We start from the raw sequence: 20,602 nt of genomic DNA, 5'->3' as shown, positions 1-20,602 counted from the left end.
GCTGACCAACACGCCGGACTGTAGTCAGTTGGAAGCATGTCTTAATGAAATTAGACAATGGATGTCCACTAATTTTTTGCAACTTAAAGCCAAAAAAACGGAAATGCTGATTATCGGTCCTGCTAGACACCGACCTCTATTTAATAATACAACTTTAACATTTGACAACCAAATAATAAAACAAGGTGACTCTGTAAAAAATCTGGGTATTATCTTCGACCCAACTCTCTCCTTTGAGGCACACATTAAAAGCGTTACTAAAACGGCCTTCTTTCATCTCCGTAATATCGCTAAAATCCGCTCCATTCTGTCCACTAAAGACGCCGAGATCATTAAACATGCGTTTGTTACGTCTCGCCTCGACTACTGTAACGTATTATTTTCGGGTCTCCCCATGTCTAGCATTAAAAGATTACAGTTGGTACAAAATGCGGCTGCTAGACTTTTGACAAGAACAAGAAAGTTTGACCACATTACGCCTGTACTGTATATACCTTTATATACATATATACATACATATATACCTATACTGTATATACCTTTATATACATATATACATACATATATACCTATACTGTATATACCTTTATATACATATATACATACATATATACCTATACTGTATATACCTTTATATACATACATATATACCTATACTGTATATACCTTTATATACATATATACATACATATATACTTATACTGGCTCACCTGCACTGGCTTCCTGTGCACTTAAGATGTGACTTTAAGGTTTTACTACTTACGTATAAAATACTACACGGTCTAGCTCCATCTTATCTTGCCGATTGTATTGTACCATATGTCCCGGCAAGAAATCTGCGTTCAAAGGACTCCGGCTTATTAGGGATTCCCAAAGTCCAAAAAAAGTCTGCGGGCTATAGAGCTTTTTCATTTCGGGCTCCAGTACTCTGGAATGCCCTCCCGGTAACAGTTTGAGATGCTACCTCAGTAGAAGCATTTAAGTCTCACCTTAAAACTCATTTGTATACTCTAGCCTTTAAATAGACTCCCTTTTTAGACCAGTTGATCTGCCGTTTATTTTCTTTTTCTCCTATGTCCCACTCTCCCTTGTGGAGGGGGTCCGGTCCGATCCGGTGGCCATGTACTGCTTGCCTGTGTATCGGCTGGGGACATCTCTGCGCTGCTGATCCGCCTCCGCTTGGGATGGTTTCCTGCTGGCTCCGCTGTGAACGGGACTCTCGCTGCTGTTTTGGATCCGCTTTGGACTGGACTCTCGCGACTGTGTTGGATCCATTATAGATTGAACTTTCACAGTATCATGTTAGACCCGCTCGACATCCATTGCTTTCCTCCTCTCCAAGGTTCTCATAGTCATCGTCACCGACGTCCCACTGGGTGTGAGTTTTTCCTTGCCCTTATGTGGGCCTACTGAGGATGTGGTAGTGGTTTGTGCAGCCCTTTGAGACACTAGTGATTTAGGGCTATATAAGTAAACATTGATTGATTGATTAATTGATCCATCCATCCATTTTCTACAGCTTGTCCCTTTCGGGGTCACGGAGGGTGCTGGAGCCTATCTCTGCTGCATTCAGGCGGTATGCGGGGTACACCAACTTAACTCACCTTAATGTGTTTTTAAATGTGTGTTCCATGTCTTAGATGAAGAAAGCAGTTCTGATTTTGGTGTACAGAGTAAATAACTAAAAACTATAGTTTGGGGCGTTGTTTTCTCTTAAAGTCCTACTGAAAGCCACTACTAGCGACCACACAGTCTGATAGTTTATATATCAATGATGAAATATTAACATTGCAACACATGCCAATAAGGCCGGTTTAGTTTACTAAATTGCAATTTTAAATTTCCCGCCAAGTTTCCTGTTGAAAACGTCGCGGAATGACAACGCTTGTGTCGTTATTGGTTGGAGCCGACATTTTATCACAGTACCACTCACTGCTAAAAGTCGTCCGATTTAATCGCAAAATGACACAATATTTTGGACATCTCTGTTGCTGAATGTTTTGCAATTTCTTCAATTAATAATGGAGACTACAAAGAAGAATGCTGTTGGTGGAAAGCGGTGGTTTGCAGCTGCCTTTAGCAACCAAAACACAGCCGGTGTTTCTTTGTTTGTTGTGAAGCTTTAATATGGAACAGAGCGGTCAAGAGAACACGTTTCCCGACCACATGTCAACCGGCAGGTTTCGGTGAGAAAATTGTGGTAATAAGTCGGCTCTTACCGGAGACATCAACGGAGCTTGCGTCCTCCTGCAGCATCCGTCAAAAAGGCAGCTGCGACTTTCTTGGCTCCTCCATGGCTTCCATCAGAGACACTGGCGGTCAACACACCCCTCCGACTTTCAGGTATGAATTTATAATCTCACTAAAAAACTAGTAACACAATAATCAGATAAGGGATTTTCCAGAATTTATCCTAGTAAATGTGTCTAATAACATCTGAATCACTCTCACTGCCCTCGCCTTTTTTTACATTTTTTATATTCTAGTGCTTCACTCTAACCTTCCTCATCCACGAATCTTTCATCCTCGCTCAAATTAACAAAGAAATCGTCACTTTCTCGGTCCGAATCACTCTTGCTGCTGGTGGCTATGATTGTAAACAATGTGAGGATGTGAGGAGCTCCACAACCCGTGACGTCACGCGCACATCGTCTGCTACTTCCGGCACAGGCAAGACTTTTTTATTAGCGACCAAAAATTGCGAACTTTATCGTCAATGTTCTCTACTAAATCCTTTCAGCAAAAATATGGCGATATCGCGAAATCATCAAGTATGACACATAGAATGGACCTGCTAACCCCGTTTAAATGAGAAAATCTTATTTCAGTAGGCCTTTAACATTATTGTGGGTTTCCTTCACTTCATCTTAATAACTAAAGGAAAAACCTATTCTTCTCTGCCATTTTCAAGTATGTTTTTTTTTTTTGAGACGTGTCATGTGACATGAGCGCGTGTCTGTTAAGATTTTGCTCCCTGGTTTCGATGACCCACTTTATGTTGCCTTGATTTGCCAGTTTTGTAACGTTTCGCCCTAACTTTTGACAATTGTGACTCACCATATGAACACCATCAATCAATCAATGTTTATTTATATAGGCCTAAATCACAAATGTCTCAAAGGACTGTACAAACCATTACGACTACGACATCTTCGGAAGAACCCACAAAAGGGCAAGGAAAACTCACACCCAGTGGGCAGGGAGAATTCACATCCAGTGGGACGCCAATGACAATGCTGACTATGAGAAACCTTGGAGAGGACCTCAGAAGTGGGCAACCCCCCCCTCTAGGGGACCGAAAGCAATGGATGTTGAGCGGGTCTAACATGATACTGTGAAAATGGGTTTTCTCCATATGTATGCATGTTTTCATTCATCCAGGTACTTCTATTTTCTCAATTTGGAGGCTGGAGGGGCTGGATTCACTGTCCATTGTCTCTTTTTGTAGCTTTAATGTAAGCTACTCGCTACATGGGTCTAAAATTAGCTAAGCGAGTGGATAAGATAACCATTAAAAAAGTAGCTAGACTTCCGCCAAGGTACTGGAAAATGCAGTCAAGCGACTACAATTAAGACATTCACTACTCACTTGTGTTGCCAGCTATTCAGACAATACCTATTTAGAGTGATGAAATAACTTCACAATAACGTGAGGTCGGAGAAATTTCCTTGTGAGTGATGATGTTGCAACTACTGTCAAACAAACAGTATCAGTGGCGCAATAAAAAACCCAAGTACTGTGAACTGTTGTGTTGTTTGATGATGCACAAAAGTGGTTTGGATGTGGACCAACAATTTGGACAAACAGCATTTACCTAACAGTGACACTCTACATTAAAAAATACATGCACTACAACAGTGTTTCTTAACCACTGCTGGGCCGCCAGCGCCCCCCAGAGGGCTTCCAAAAAACATGTTTCTCAGCTGGGGACCGGTATGGTTCGCAGTTGTAAGACACTTTTCCACCGCTTGGGACAGTAATGAGCAATGAAGATCTCAAACAAACAGAAAAAGTCCGGAGCCAAAGTCATTGAGGAGCTTCTTAAATATAAATCAATCAATCAATGTTTACTTATATAGCCCTAAATCACTAGTGTCTCAAAGGGCTGCACAAAACACAACACAAACCACTACGGCTATAGAGCGTTTTCATTTCATTTCGGGCTCCAGTACTCTGGAATGCCCTCCCGGTAACAGTTCGGGATGCCCGCTCCGTAGAAGCATTTAAGTCTCACCTTAAAACTCATTTGTATACTCTAGCCTTTTAATAGACTCCCTTTTTAGACCAGTTGATCTGCCGTTTCTTTTCTTTTTCTCCTATGTCCCACTCTCCCTTGTGGAGGGGGTCCGGTCCGATCCGGTGGCCATGGATGACGTACTGGCTGTCCAGAGTCGGGACCCAGGATGGACCGCTCGTCCAGAGTCGGGACCCAGGATGGACCGCTTGCCTGTGTATCGGCTTGGGACATCCCTGCGCTGCTGATCCGCCTCCGCTTGGGATGGTTTCCTGCTGGCTCCGCTGTGAACGGGACTCTCGCTGCTGTGTTGGATCCATTATGGATTGAACTTTCACAGTATCATGTTAGACCCGCTCGACATCCATTGCTTTCCTCCTCTCCAAGGTTCTCATAGTCATCATTGTCACCGACGTCCCACTGGGTGTGAGTTTTCCTTGCCCTTATGTGGGCTTAAAATATAAAAACTATGACTAAAGTGGCGAAGCTGTGTTTTCACTTGTACTTTAAACAACATAAACATTGTGTCACGGCGTGGTCTCGAACCCACAATTCGATCCACAAACATGTGCCCGCACCCGCCTCACGCCCACGCAACGCCGCAGCTGCAGATTGTCGGCTATCAGCTCACCTGGCAAAAATCAGGGAGACAGCATGAAGAGCAGTCTACCCTTGGAACCAACGGCGGAACGTCGTTAACTCTTCGCAGTAAGCTTTCACGTCCTGGCTTCCCTCCTGTTGTCCTCGCACTAGTTCTCCTCGTCCTCCTTTTTTCCTCGTCTCATGTTCCTTGTTTTTCCCGCAGTACCCATCTTGTCCCGTGTGTTCGAGCTCTGTGCCTCGACCTCCCTCGGGATTTTAGACTGCCTTCCTCTCCCCTCGCCTGGACACGGACCTTGTCACTTCTCTCCCGCCCTCGACCACCTGCCTGCTTACGGACAACCCTCTTTGCCTCGCCCTCTTGGACTGCCAAAAGATTCATCCATCACGCACTTATAACCCATCCATTTCCTACCGCTTATTCCCTTTGGGGTAACGGGAGATGGCAGTAGTGGGGCAGTATAAGTACCTGGGAGTCCACTTGAACAGCAGACTGGACTGGAAGGACAACTGCAATGCAGTTTACAAGAAGGGCATGAGCAGACTCTTTTTTTCTGAGGAAGCTTAGGTCCTTTAATGTGTGCAGCAAGCTGTTGGAGATATTTTCAGTGGTTGGTTGGGGGAGCAGCACCAGCAAAAAGGGACTTAAACCGGATTGACAAACTGATCGGGAAAGCCGGCCTAACTGTTGGTACGCAGTTGGAGGCGTTTGTGTCAGGAAGGGAGAGGAAGACACTGGACAAACTGCCGACCATCATGGACAATCCTGCCCACCCACTCCACCAGACAATTGAGGGACAGCGGAGTTCTTACTCCATCAGGCTCCTTCAGCTTCGTTCCCACAGTCTTCGATTCAAGAACTCCTTCATTCCGTATTCCATCCAGCTGGATAATCACTCGCCATACAGCAATAGATGATATCTCTCTATTACCTGACACCTGTCACATATTATTGTACATTGTAATTGTTATACACTCTATATATCAGGGGTTGGCAACCTTTTCCACTCAAGGAGCCATTTTTACCCGTTTCACAAAGTAAGGAAAACAATGGGAGCCACAAAACTCTTTAAAAATTTAAAATGAAACAACACTGCATACAGTTTTTTTTTTACTTTGTGCTATGTATAAACCAGGGGTCTCAGACACGCGGCCCACACTTTAAGATGAAAATTTAATAATAGTGGGGCCCGCGACTTCTATAAGAATGTTGCTTGACAGCATCACACTTGCCAAGCCTCCCGAATATTCCGAGACTACCAAATGTCAGATCAACTTTTCTCGCAAATGTTTGCCGAAATTCCCCCGAACAACTATAAAAAGAGCATCCTATGAAGGCGCTGCCTTTGGCGCCCTCTCCAACTCGTTCTAACAGCTTGTCAGCCCAGTCACATGTTGTATGAGGCTTCTGCAGACGCACACAAACTATTGCAAGGCATACTTTTTAACAGCCATACAGGTCACACTGAGAGTGCCTGTTTAAACAAATTGAACACGGTTACTAATATGCGCCTCACCAAACAAGAATGACAAACACATTTCGGGAGAACATCGGCACTGTAACACAACATAAACACAAAATAACAAATACCCAGAATCCCATGCATACCTACTCTTCCGGGCTACATTATACACCCTCGCTAGCACCAAATACCCCCATCCCTTTGTGCGTCGGTTGAGGTCGGCGGGTGTGTATAATGTAGCCCGCAATAGTTAGGGATGCATGGGATTCTGGGTATTTTTTCTGTTGTGTTTCTGTTGTCTTATAGTGCCGATGTCCTCCCAAAATGTTTGTCATTCTTGTTTGGTGTGGGTTCACAGTGTGGCGCATATTAGTAAGACTGTTAAAGTTGTTTATATCACAACCCTCAGTGTAACCTGTATGGCTGTTAAGTATGCGTGGCTGAATATAAAATATGACCAGTCGGCACGTAGATTGCGTGGTGTAAAAGCTAGAGCGACGATATGTTGTAGAGAGGATTAAAGGCCTTGCCATCACTGCACACTCTCAATATTGAAGAACAGGTGAAAATTGGAGAATGTTATCCCGGGTGATTTCTGAGAGAGCCCCTAAAATCCGGAAACCTCCCGGAATAATAATTGGGGTCGGCATTTTAGCAGCTGAGCCACAACAGAGTGATCAAAGAGCCGCGGATTGCCGACCCCTGCTATATATGATAGATACATAATATATTATTATATATATATGTGTATATATAATATACTGTACATATATTATGTAAATATTAAGTACACATGTTTTATTTCACATCGCTGTATTTAGTCTATTTATACCTGCATTGTCCTTTCCATCCTTACACTTTCCATCATGGTAACTGAGTTACTGTGTGGAACAATTTCCCTTGTGGATCATTAAAGTATGTCTAAGTCTAATAAACATAACGTTGAACAGAAATAGCCTATTCATGTTTACATTTGCCGGCAGTAAGTCGAACACATTTCCAGTGAGGGTTGGACTCCGCCAAGGCTGTCCTTTGTCACCCATTCTGTTCATAACTTTTATGGACAGAATTTTTAGGCGCAGTCAAGGCGTTGAGGGGTTCCGGTTTGGTGACCGCAGGATTAGGTCTCTGCTTTTTGCAGATGATGTGGTCCTGATGGCTTCATCTGACCGGGATCTTCAGCTCTCACTGGATCGGTTCGCAGCAGAGTGTGAAGCGACCGGAATGAGAATCAGCACCTCCAAGTCCGAGTCCATGGTTCTCGCCCGGAAAAGGGTGGAGTGCCATCTCCAGGTTGGGGAGGAGACCCTGCCCCAAGTGGAGGAGTTCAAGTACCTAGGAGTCTTGTTCACGAGTGAGGGAAGAGTGGATCGTGAGATCGACAGGCGGATCGGTGCAGCGTCTTCAGTAATGCGGACGTTGTACCGATCCGTTGTGGTGAAGAAGGAGCTGAGCCGGAAGGCAGAGCTCTCAATTTACCGGTCGATCTACGTTCCCATCCTCACCTATGGTCATGAGCTTTGGGTCATGACCGAAAGGATAAGACCACGGGTACAAGCGGCCCAAATGAGTTTCCTCCGCCGTGTGGCGGGTCTCTCCCTTAGAGATAGGGTGAGAAGCTCTGCCATCCGGGAGGAACTCAAAGTAAAGCCGCTGCTCCTCCAAATGGAGAGGAGCCAGATGAGGTGGTTCGGGCATCTGGTCAGGATGCCACCCGAACGCCTCCCTAGGGAGGTGTTTAGGGCACGTCCAACCGGTAGGAGGCCACGGGGAAAACCCAGGACACGTTGGGAAGACTATGTCTCGCTTCGGGATCTAGACGAAGTGGCTGGGGAGAGGGAAGTCTGGGATTCCCTGCTTAGGCTGTTGCCCCCGCGACCCGACCTCGGATGGGCGGAGGATGATGGATGGATGGATGTTTACATTTTTTAATGCTTATTACAGGTTTAATGTGTGTTTATTTATGATGATCATTTGAACACGAGTATGAATTCAAGTAACTACATCTATGCTCCCACATCACGTTTGTTTTTTGTTTTTAGTATTTTTTTTTTTTTTTCCAGGAGTTCTGGGACATGAATATGATCGGAGTGCAATTTCTCAGTCGTTGTCCCTGTCTGGGTGCTTGAGACAGAGCAGGTGGTGCTGTTCTCTCGCTAGGTGGACTACCTTTGCATTTTGTCTGCCTTTGTCTCCCTCTAGTGGTGACAACATGTTATTGCAGCGGTGCACCAGCACTGGTTCCTTGCTCGGAAGGGTTTTTTTCAACAGCATCTTCTGCAGTATCTGTTTGTCTGACCGCTCACGTCGGAAGTCGTCCTCATACACTTTAAGCTGCGATCAAAAGGCAAAGAAAAAAAAAGTATGGAATTAAAGGAAAAATACTATTCAAAATATAACTACAAAGTACATCAATCATTTTGCATTGCAGTCTGTTGAAAATAAAGAAACGCGCCAACCTACAAAGCAACTGATACTGTGTACCCAGCCGGCGTTGCCCTAAAACACATTTAAAGACATTCAACACTCTACTGCCATCTAGTGGCTACAGTGAATAGTACACCCCCCCGAAATTGTCACGTTTCATGCGTCAGGTAAACCGCGACGAATGGGGCCATAAGAATCTCCTTCCTACTGTAGTTTCTGATCAACATAGGCTTTACTGGAAAATATAATGAATAACACATAAACGAAATACAATCAGGATAAAGGATGGAAAAATAAAAAAATCAATAAAATAAAGTATTGATAAATACAGTTTTTCTTTGGGCATTTTACAGCACACTTAAAATAGAGTGTCCATATATATATACAGTTGTGATCAAAATTATTGAACCCCCACACAATTTTGGTGTTTTAGCAAGTTGGACATTTATTCCGTATTTTGTTTATAGTCATATCAAATAAAGATGTGTCAAATAAACAAATGCAACTTAAATTGTAACACTGTATTTTACAAAATACCAAAAAAGGACATTTTTCTTAATATCTCATTGACAAAATGATTCAACCCCCTAGTTCCATGCATCTTTAGTACTTAGTAGAACACCCTTTGGCAGTAATGACATCCTTCAAAGGTGATACATAAGCTTCTTGCAAGCATCTACAGTATTTTAGCCCATTCCTCTTGGGCAAAGGCCTCCAGTTCATTCATATTCTTGGGCTTGTGTGCTGCAACTGCCTTCTTCAAGTCCCACCACAGCTTTTCTAGAGGATTTAGGTCTGGCAACTGTGAAGGCCACTCCAGAGTCTTCCAGCCCTTCTTCTGCAACCACTCTGATGTTGATTTGGAGGTATGCTTGGGATCCTTGTCCTGTTGGAAGGTCCAACGTCTCCCAAGCCTCAGCTTCGTCACTGACTTCATGACATTTGCAGCTAATATATCCTGCTAGGAAATAGAATTCATATTGCCTTGAACGCACTGGAGATTCCCGGTACCTGAGGCAGAGAAACAGCCCCAGAGCATGATTGACCCCCCACCATGCTTAACAGTAGGCGAGGTGTTCTTCTCTTTCTAAGCTTCATTTTTTTCTCCTCCAGACATAACGTTGATTCATAGGCCCAAAGAGTTCCAGTTTTGTCTCATCACGCCATAGAACAGTTTCCCAAAACCTTTGGGGGTTGTCCAGATGATTTTTGGCATACTGGAGTCTATGTTTCTTGTGCCTGGTAGTCAGAAGTGGGGTGCGCCTGGGAGTTCTGGCATGGAGGCCTTCATCTCGTAGTGTGCGCCTTATTGTCTGGGACGAAACCTGCGTTCCCCCCTCTGCAATGTCCTGTTGTAGTTCCTCAGCTGTTACCCGGGGGTTTTTCACCACTGTACGCTTCAAATACCGGACAGCAGTTGCACAGAGCATCCTCTTTCAACCACGCCCAGGTAGTGTTTCCACTGTGCCTTTACCTTTAAACTTGCGAATTATGCTCCCAACTGTGTCTCTTGGAAGGTGTAATGTATTTACCTTTTTCTTATATCCATATCCTTTCTTATGAAGATAAATTACCTCCTCTCTTGACTTCTTTGACCACTCCCTGGACTTCACCATGTTGCAAATACACCATTGATCATCTACAAGAAGCTGAGTGTCACAGTCTTTTTCAATCAGTTTAATTGTTGCTCGTTATGGTTCTAATCACATCTACAGGTGTTTACAACACCTGATTGAAAATACCTTATTCAAATTCTGTTCTTAGGAGTTATGATCTTCAAGGGGTTGAATAATTTTGTCAATGAGATATTAAGAGGAATGACACTGTTTGGTATGTTACAAAATATAATGTTGTAATTCAAGTTGCATTTGTCTATTTAATGCATCTTTATTTGATATGACTATAAACAAAATACGGAATAAATGTCCAACTTGCTAAAACACCAAAATTGTGGGTGGGTTGAATAATTTTGATCACAACTGTATATATATATATATATATATATGCTTTAGTACAAATACACATGTTCGGTTATTTTTATACTTCACTGTCATTATACAAGGAAATAAAAAATACTGTTGCAATTGAGTTACTTCTCAGTTTTGAGTATGCTGTAAAATGCCCAAAGAAAAACTGTATTTATCAATATTTTATTTGATCTTTTTTTATTTTTCCATCCATTATCGTGATTGTATTTTGTTCATGTGGTCTTCATTTTATTTTCCAGTAAAGCCTATGTTGATCAGAAACTGTATTTTCCGCACTATAAGGCGCACCTAAAAACCTCAAATTTTCTCAAAAGCTGACAATGCGCCTTATAATCCGGAGCGCTTTATATATGGACCGATATTGAGCCACAATAAGCGGTAGAAAATGGATGGATGGCGGTCTTGCAACTACGGTAAGCAGCCCCCAACTTCATTTTCCCTCGTGCATGCTGGGATATATGACTGCGGGAGGCGTGAAGTTTCTGTGTGTTTATGTAATGAGCCCAAAATGGTTCCTATTAAGAGACACGCTTACGACGCAGAGTTTAAACTCAAGGTGATCAGTCACACAGTAGAAGACGGGAATAGAGCAGCAGTGAGAGAATTGAACATTAACAGCAGCGACACTGATTCCTTTAATGACGACTTCAACGAGACGGAGCCGGGCATGTTGGATGTCGTATTCGCCCAACTGTTTGATTCCAACACTGAAGAAGAGGAATTTGATGGAATCATGGATGAGGAATAACTTAATAAAGTGAGCTTTACATGTTTATTTTGTGTGTTGTGTTGTGTGACATTATCCTTTGAGCAACGTTGAGTTATTGATATATTATTGCTTTGCACTATTTCGAAGGTTACTATATTGTGATTGCACTAACATTTGATTTACCGTAAAAGTATCAGACAGTTTTTTACGTGTTTATTTAATCGGGGAAAATAATAAATCAGCCGTTTATTAATTTTGGGAGTGAACGGAGCTGTTAGAACGCTGGTTTGTAATCTTTTAATAAAGTTTGACTGACCTATCTGAGGCTTCACGGTGGCAGAGGGGTTAGTGCGTCTGCCTCACAATACGAAGGTCCTGCAGTCCTGGGTTCAAATCCAGGCTCGGGATCTTTCTGTGTGGAGTTTGCATGTTCTCCCCGTGAATGCGTGGTTCCCTCCGGGTACTCCGGCTTCCTCCCACTTCCAAAGACATGCACCTGGGGATAGGTTGATAGGAAACACTAAATGGGCCCTAGTGTGTGAATGTGAGTGTGAATGTTGTCTGTCTATCTGTGTTGACCCTGCGATGAGGTGGCGACTTGTCCAGGGTGTACCCCGCCTTCCGCCCGATTGTAGCTGAGATAGGCACCAACGCCCCCCGCGACTCCGAAAGGGAATAAGCGGTAGAAAATAGATGGATGACCTATCTGACTGTTTTGTTGACATTCCCTTTAGTGCAGCTCCATCTAGTGGATGCATAACGTAACCCCATCCTCTACTATAGCGTTTATTCTATGCGCTTTATAATGCGGTGCGCCTTATATATGAACAAAGTTTTAAAATAGGCTATTCATTGAAGGTGCGCCTTATAGTGCGGAAAATACGGTACGATAAAAATATCGATGAAAACACCGGCAGCGGTACAGTTTAGATCCCTGAAGGAAAGAAGAAAGTGAATGAATGTTTATAACTGTATACATTTTCTTTTGTATTATTTTTTTTAATGAATTAAGTAACGTTTATGACAACCTTTTTCCAAAACACAATATAGAATGTGAGATATAACAGGATACATGCATACATTTATATTTTGTTTTCAAAAAAAGTGTGAGTTGCGATCCGTGACTCGGATCTTTACATATCATTGTTTATTTTTCCATCTTTGTTCTCATTCTCCGTTTGTTCCGTTTATTTCCTGTTAGTCCATCACCATGGTTACTTCTTAGTTTCAGCTGCTACTCCCGGTTCCTGCACACCTGTTCTCTGTTAATCACCTTCCCTTTATAAGCCAACCTCTTCTGTTTATTCTTTCTGGGACTCTAGTTTGTTTTCACGCAACGTAACGTCAGGTATGCTTTTCTCGCTAGCTCATTAGCTCAGCCACCTAGTCATCTTTAGCTCACATGCTAATCATCTTTGTTTTTACTTTTTATGCCTTCATGCCAAGTCTTAGTTCTTTATATTTCCTAGCTTTCAGGCTAGCGTCTTTTGTTTCCCTTTTTATTAGCTCCAGTGTTTTTGTTCAGAGCTCACCTTTTGTTAATACATTTTTCGGATCGTACCTTTGTTGTGTTCTTCGTTTGACGCATCCACGAGGGAATCGAACCTCGGTACTACGATGCGGAACCGGCGTTAAAGTGTGACCCCATAACAAGTCATAACAGTACTCCATTGTTATGACTTGATGGGGTCCCTAGGACCCCATTTAGAAAATGATGGAGTATTGGTGCGTGCAAAACAACAGCAGGCGGATGTGGTCTGCGTGCCGGTTCTAATACCAATCAAATATCATCCCGGGCAGAGGTGGGTAGAGTAGCCAGAAATTGTACTCAAGTAAGAGTACTGTTACTTTAGAGATTTATTACTCAAGTAAAAGTAAGAAGTAGTCACCCAAATATTTACTTGAGTAAAAGTAAAAAGTATGTTGTGAAAAAACTACTCAAGTACTGAGTAACTGATGAGTAACCTGTTTGTTTAATGATTACGGCAACAAGTAATGCACAAAAACATAAAAATAGCAATGAGCAAATTCAGAGCCAGGAATATCTCTTAAGCAACTAAAACAATATTATATTTTAAATAATAATACATCCATCCATCCATTTTCTACCACTTATTCCCTTTTTGGGGTTGCGGGGGGCGCTGGTGCCTATCTCAGCTACAATCGGGTGGAAGGCGGGGTACGCCCTGGACAAGTCGCAGGGCCAACACAGATAGACAGACAACATTCACACACTAGGGACCATTTAGTGTTGCCAATCAACCTATCCCCAGGTGCATGTCTTTGGAAGTGGGAGGAAGCCGGAGTACCCGGAGGGAACCCACGCATTCACGGGGAGAACATGCAAACTCCACACAGAAAGATCCCGAGCCTGGATTTGAACCCAGGACTGCAGGACCTTCGTATTGTGAGGCAGACGCACTAACCCCTCTTCCACCGTGAAGCCCTAAATAATAATACATTAAAATAAAATAAAAAATTACGGCAAATTGAGCCACAATAACTTAACAGTACCATAGCTCAGTAGGCATTCATTCATAGATTGATTGATTGATTGATTAAAACTTGTATTAGTAGATTGCACAGTACAGTACATATTCCGTACAGTTGAACACTAAATGGTAACACCCCAATAAGTTTTTCAACATTAATCAATTACTTAATGAATGACCAAGTCGAGTTGATCTACCTCATATATACATACACACATATCATATATATATACATACCTTTATATATACAGTATATAATTTATATTTATTTATTTTGCCGTTTTTGTTGACATGTTAAAGGTGTTTTAATGAATATACATGCATGTTTAACATATAGATTCCTATCTTTAATGAAGACAAGAATATAAGTTGGTGTATTACCTGATTCTGATGACTTGCATTGATTGGAATCAGACGTCCACGTTTTCAAATGGAGGAGATAAAAGTTCCTCTTTTCTGTCTAATACCACATGAAAGTTGTTGGTTTTTGGCATCTTATTTGTCCAGCTTCCATATTCGTTTTTATACACTTTACAAGAAATACATTGGCGGCAAACTCCGTAGCTTGCTAGCTTGTTTGCTCTGGCTTCCGGAGACTCTTATTTTGTTAGCGCAGGCGCGATGGAGCGGCACTTTTATTGTGAAGACAGGAACTGTGCGATCAGTCTTTAGGCTTTTGACGGGAAGTACGGTTGAAATAAAAAGTGTCTTTTTTCCTTTACACTTTTGATTGATTGATTGAAACTTTTATTAGTAGATTGCACAGTACAGTACATATTCCGCACAGTTGACCACTAAATGGTAACACCCCAATAAGTTTTTCAACTCGTTTAAGTCGGGTCATGTGACCGCCTGGCTCTGTTTGATTGGTCCAACGTCACCAGTGACTGCAAGTGATTGGTGAAACGCAGGCATGCGTAAATTCTACTTTGAAGCTCTGTCATTAACCAAAACAAACATTAATAGATCGATTAAAAAAAAAGTAGCGAGTAGCGAGCTGAATGTAGATGAATGGAACAGAGTAAAAGTAGCGTTTCTTCTCTATAAATATACTCAAGTAAAAGTAAAAGTATGTTGCATAAAAACTACTCGTAGAAGTACAATTTATCCCAAAAGTTGCTCAAGTAAATGTAACGGAGTAAATGTAGCGCGTTACTACCCACCTCTGACGTTAATCAATTACTTAATAAATGACCAAGTCGGGGTGATCTACCTCATATATACATACATACACATATCATATATATACATACCTTTATATATACAGTATATAATTTATATTTATTTATTTTGCCGTTTTTGTTGACATGTTAATGGTGTTTTAATGAATATACATGCATGTTTAACACATAAATTCCTATCTTTCATGAAGACAAGAATATAAGTTGGTGTATTACCTGATTCTGATGACTTGCATTGATTGGAATCAGACAGTATAGTGCTGATAATGTCCACATTTTCAAATGGAGGAGAAAAAAAGTTTGTCTTTTCTGTCTAATACCACATGAAAGTTGTTGGTTTTTGGCATCTTATTTGTCCAGCTTCCATATTCGTTTTTATACACTTTACAAGAAATACATTGGCGGCAAACTCCGTAGCTTGCTAGCTTGTTTGCGCTGGCTTTCGGAGACTCTTATTTTGTTAGCGCAGGCGCGATGGAGCGGCGCTTTTATTGTGAAGACAGGAACTGTGCGATCAGTCTTTAGGCTTTTGACGGGAAGTACGGTTGAAATAAAAAGTGTCTTTTTTCTTTTACACTTTTGATTGATAGATTGAAACTTTTATTAGTAGATTGCACAGTACAGTACATATTCCGTACAGTTGACCACTAAATGGTAACACCCCAATAAGTTTTTCAACATGTCGGGTTCTACGTGTGACGGTCATGTGACCGCCTGGCTTTGTTTGATTGGTCCAACGTCACCAGTGACTGCATGTGATTGGTGAAACACAGGCATGCGTAGATTCTACTTTGAATGCGTGTCTGACAAAATCAAAACAAACAAAACGTGCATTAACAGATCGATAAAAAAAAGTAGCGAGTAGCGACCTGATTGCAGATAAATGGAACGGAGTAAAAGAAGCGTTTCTTCTATATAAATATACTCAAGTAAAAGTATGTTGCATAAAAACTACTCTTAGAAGTACAATTTATCCCAAAAGTTACTCAAGTAGATGTAACGGAGTAAATGTAGCGCGTTACTACCCACCTCTGATCATTCATTGACTTTGACACCTGTATAAGAATAACACTATACCTGCTCCTGCAGTAACTCCACCTGTTGGCGCATCTTCTCCCTTTTCCTCCTCAGCCTGCGGTTGTCCTGCTGTGTGTGTTTGTGCTTGTCGTGCTCCGTCTGGTATTCCGTCTCATAGATCTGGTTCTGCCGACATCATCATGACAGCGAGTCAATACCAATACAACAGGTCAATATACGCCACCTTCAAACTCATGCCAGCGACCGCCTGCTGGTGCGTTTGACCATCTAATTCTGAGCACTCTCTCCATGACAACAGTCGACTGTTGAGCAGTTTTCACCACATAAGAATTATTTAGATTCCGCGCTAAAATGTGAAGCTCACCTGACACCGCAGAACCTCCAGCTGCTCTTTTAGATCCTGCACGTCTGGCCTGGAAGAGGCACTGCACTGCAATTATAAACAATAGCTGTGTTACAGATAATCCAGAGACATAATGAAGCAGGGGTGTCCAAAGTGCGGCCAGGGGGCAATTTGCCACACATTCTGCAAAAATTGCAAAATTGATAGTATTGCAAAAAAAAAAAAAAACATTTAAAAAAAGTGAAATGAGGTGAAATTTAATGAGAAAAAGTGGCAATGTTGACACAAAGCTGCCATGCAGGCAGTTTTTTTCCCCCTTTTGTCTTTATTTTATTTTTTTTCGATCCATTTTCTACCGCTTATTCCCATTTTGGGGTCGCGGGGGGTTGCTGGCGCCTATCTCAGCTACAATCGGGCGGAAGGCGGGGTACACCCTGGACAAGTCGCCACCTCATCGCAGGGCCAACACAGATAGACAGACAACATTCACACTCACATTCACACACTAGGGCCAATTTAGTGTTGCCAATCAACCTATCCCCAGGTGCATGTCTTTGGAGGTGGAAGGAAGCCGGAGTACCCGGAGGGAACCCACGCATTCACGGGGAGAACATGCAAACTCCACACAGAAAGATCCCGAGCCTGGATTTGAACCCAGGACGGCAGGACCTTCGTATTGTGAGGCAGACGCACGAACCCCTCTGCCACCGCCATTGCTCAAAAAAAAAAAAAGGACAAAAAAATCTATGTTATAATGAAATATTACTTAAAAAAATATCACTTTGAAATGTTTTATGTGGAAAAAATAATGCATATGTTGTGTGGTTGCCATATAAAAACATCAAAGTTTTGACAAAAGAGCATAAAACAAGCATAATAGTTCAAACTTAAAATCGACAGATATATCGGAGGTTGATCTTGAAATTTAAGTGTTAAAAGTAGAAAAAAAAGCCTAATAAAAATGCATCACTTTATGAGTGGGGAACCTTTCGGATCTCAAATATATTTAGTAGGATTTTATTTAACTTTTCACTGTGATTACTCAAAAATATTAATTAAAATCAATGGTGTCCTGCATTATTGATCTCTGAAGGCTTTACTTGCTAAATAAAGGAACTCTCCTGAAGGAATCAATAAAGTACTATCTATCTAGCTCGGTTGGTAGAGCGCCCGTGCCAGCAACTTGAGGGTTGCAGGTTCGATTCCCGCTTCCGCCATCCTAGTCACTGCCGTTGTGTCCTTGGGCAAGACACTTTACCCACCTGCTCCCAGTGCCACCCACACTGGTTTAAATGTAACTTAGATATTGGGTTTCACTATGTAAAGCGCTTTGAGTCACTAGAGAAAAGCGCTATATAATATAATTCACTTCACATCTGCCTAAATACTGCATATTTCAGTTTTACTATAAAAAACTAAGTTGTCTTTGACAGAAAAGGCATAAAACCTTGTTTTACTTTATATCAACCTTCAAGTTGATATAGAGAGTTACAGTAAGCATTGAATAAAAAATAATATTAATAATTTGACTTATTTTTAACACTTTAGTGACTGAGCCCCTCTATGCTCTCCCCAGGAGCCCTAAGGATAAAAAAAAAAAATCCATATATTTTGTTATGGTTTGAAAATGAAAAATATGAAAATGGTTACCGCATGCTTAATTTTTCAGTGTGCGGCCCTCTGTGGGAAAAGTTTGGACACCCCTGTAATAAAGGGTCATGGTACCTTTTGGTGCGTTCTGCCCTCCAATAGCCTGATATATGCTTGGCGCTCTTCATTCTTCTTCAGCTCCAGCATGAGTGCCTGCTCGTAATAATCCTTGGCACTCTGCACCGTCATACATCAACACGAGCAATTCAGTGATTACATGCCATGCATCAACATGCATGTTAGTGTGTGTGTGTGTGTGTTTGTGTGTGTGTGCTCTTCTATTTTTTACCCTTCTTGAGGACACCAACAAGGAAAATTACCCTCCATATGAGGACCGGCAAAAAAGTTAGGACCGAAATCATGGTCCTAATACAGAAAAAAACATTGCATCTAATAGAGAATGTCTCATTTGCACCCATGGTGGTGAAATCTATCAAAATTAGGGTGGTCCCAAAAGGAGGGATTTTTCAAATTGACCGTGTTTCACTGTTAAAAGTGCCCCCCCTCTGGTCAACATATGACATTACAAGTGAGTGCAAACATTTGAAGTGCTCCCCCTCTGGCCAACGTATGCAATAACAAGTGTGTGAGGAATTGAAATGCAAAATGATAAAATAAAAATGTATATGTGGAGGGGGGCGTGGCCTGCAGCGGAACGGGAGCGACAGGTGCGTAGATGGCCCAGGTGGGCCTTGTCATCTAATCACCTGTCACTCTGTATAAGCAGCGGCCGGGAAGAGAGAGGTGGTTGGAGCTGTTGTGAGAGCGAGAGCATGCCCGTCACAGACAAAAGAACACTTGCTGCAAAGCAAGCTGCAGAAATGATTGAAAAATAAAACCGTATTGTAACCCTGAACCGGGCTCATGTCGGTGCGTGGTGGTCTGGAGGACCCATGGGAGGCCGACCTCCAAAGAATAAAAGATACACTGTAATTACTTGAAGTAAATAATGAAGATTATAAACCAATCACAAACAAAAAATTCCCAAAAATTAACTAAAAGCAGTCTTTTTCTTACAATGTGTTGACTTTTTTCTTATAAAATTGGGAACACATTCTCATATTCTTTCTGTTTCTGTAATATTGCAATATTTTCTCGTGAAATTATAAATTTTTTTAATGTAAAGTGATTGCTTCTTAATACAAAATGGTGACGTTTGTCATATAAAATTCAGACTTTTATCACAACATTGCCAATTTTTTGTTGCCCTTGTAAAATAGTGACCTTTTTTGGGTAAAATGATGACGTGTGTCATAGTTTTGGCAAGTGAAAATTCAGATTATTATTATAATATTGGGAACATTTTTAAGTTTTCTTTTTATAAAATTGTTACTTTTTTCGAGTAAAATTACGACTCTTTTCTAAAAGTTGCCAAAATGTTAAGCCTTTTTTTGTGAAATTGTGACTGTTATTGAGTAAAATTCCAACTTTTATCATATTGCAAAAATGTTAAGTTTGTCTTTCAAAATTGTGACTTGCTTTAAGTACAAATATGACTTTTCATACAACACTGTTTATAAAAAAACATCAAATAAATATGTATATAGAGACACACTGCAATTACTGTATTTACTTGAAGTAAATAATGAAGAAGAAAAACCAATCACAAACAACAACAACAAAAAATTAACTAAAAGCAGTCTTTTTCTTACAGTGTGTTGACTTTTTTCTTATAAAAATGGGATCAATTTCTCATATTTTTTCTATTCCTCTAATATTGATATATTTTCTCGTGAAATTATTACTTTTTTAATGTAAAGTGATTACTTTTTAAAGCAAAATTATGTTTGTCGTATAAAATTCCGACTTTTATCACAACATTGCCAATTTTCTTTGTTGGTCTTGTAAAATAGTGACATTTTTTCGGGTAAAATTATGACTTATTTCATAATTTTGGCAAGTAAAAATGGTGATTATTATTATAACTTTGGGAACAGAGCGACAGGTGATTGGACAAACACTTTCAGCTGTGTCATCCACTCACCTGTCGCCAATCCCGAGGCCGGTCCTGCCACACCTCACTAAAATTCCGACTTTTATCACAACATTGCCAATTTTTTGTTGTTCTCGTAAAATAGTGAAATTTTTGGGGTAAAATGACGACTTGTGTCATAATTTTGTCAAGTAAAAGTTCAGATTATTATTATAATATTGGGAACATTTTTAAGTTTTCTCATAAAATTGTGATTTTGCCTAGTAAAAATACAACTCTTCATTAAGTTCCCTAAATGTTACTTTTTTCTGGTGAAATTGAGTTTGAGTTTGAGGGAAACCTCCACAATTTGGCGCCCAACCTGGCTGGACCACCGAAGACCGGGGCAGACGACCCCCGAACGGATCTTGCGAGTGTGCTCGCCAAGGTGGCAGCGGGCAGCCGCCAACAAATTGTGGAGGTTTCCCTCTTCAGGGGTTCCTCGGACCACCAAACATCATCATGAGAGCCTGGTTCAGGTTCACAATGTATATTTATTTTTCC

The 20,602-nt window shown here is 41.3% G+C and overlaps 1 protein-coding gene across 3 annotated transcripts in view; it reads right to left on the bottom strand.

Moving 5' to 3' along the window:
- Positions 1-5,933: 5,933 nt before the first annotated feature.
- The window catches only part of si:ch211-153b23.7 (TNFAIP3-interacting protein 3), a 50,711-nt gene continuing 36,042 nt past the window's right edge, over positions 5,934-20,602 (bottom strand). For 2 of the 3 annotated variants that reach the window (XM_061899661.1, XM_061899664.1), the window contains exons 5-8: positions 18,202-18,303; positions 16,498-16,563; positions 16,173-16,298; positions 5,934-8,632 (exon numbers count right to left, since the gene is read on the bottom strand). In XM_061899661.1, the coding sequence (XP_061755645.1) occupies positions 8,399-8,632; positions 16,173-16,298; positions 16,498-16,563; positions 18,202-18,303 (528 nt within the window). In that variant the 3' untranslated portion in view covers positions 5,934-8,398. The remainder of the gene's footprint in view (positions 8,633-16,172; positions 16,299-16,497; positions 16,564-18,201; positions 18,304-20,602) is intronic. The other variant, XM_061899662.1, reaches the window with a different exon arrangement.

Source organism: Nerophis ophidion, linkage group LG05 (assembly GCF_033978795.1).
Source record: "Nerophis ophidion isolate RoL-2023_Sa linkage group LG05, RoL_Noph_v1.0, whole genome shotgun sequence".
NCBI lineage: Eukaryota > Metazoa > Chordata > Actinopteri > Syngnathiformes > Syngnathidae > Nerophis > Nerophis ophidion.
Note: the sequence above shows the minus strand (reverse complement) of the source record. Positions and strands in the feature narration are given on the sequence as shown.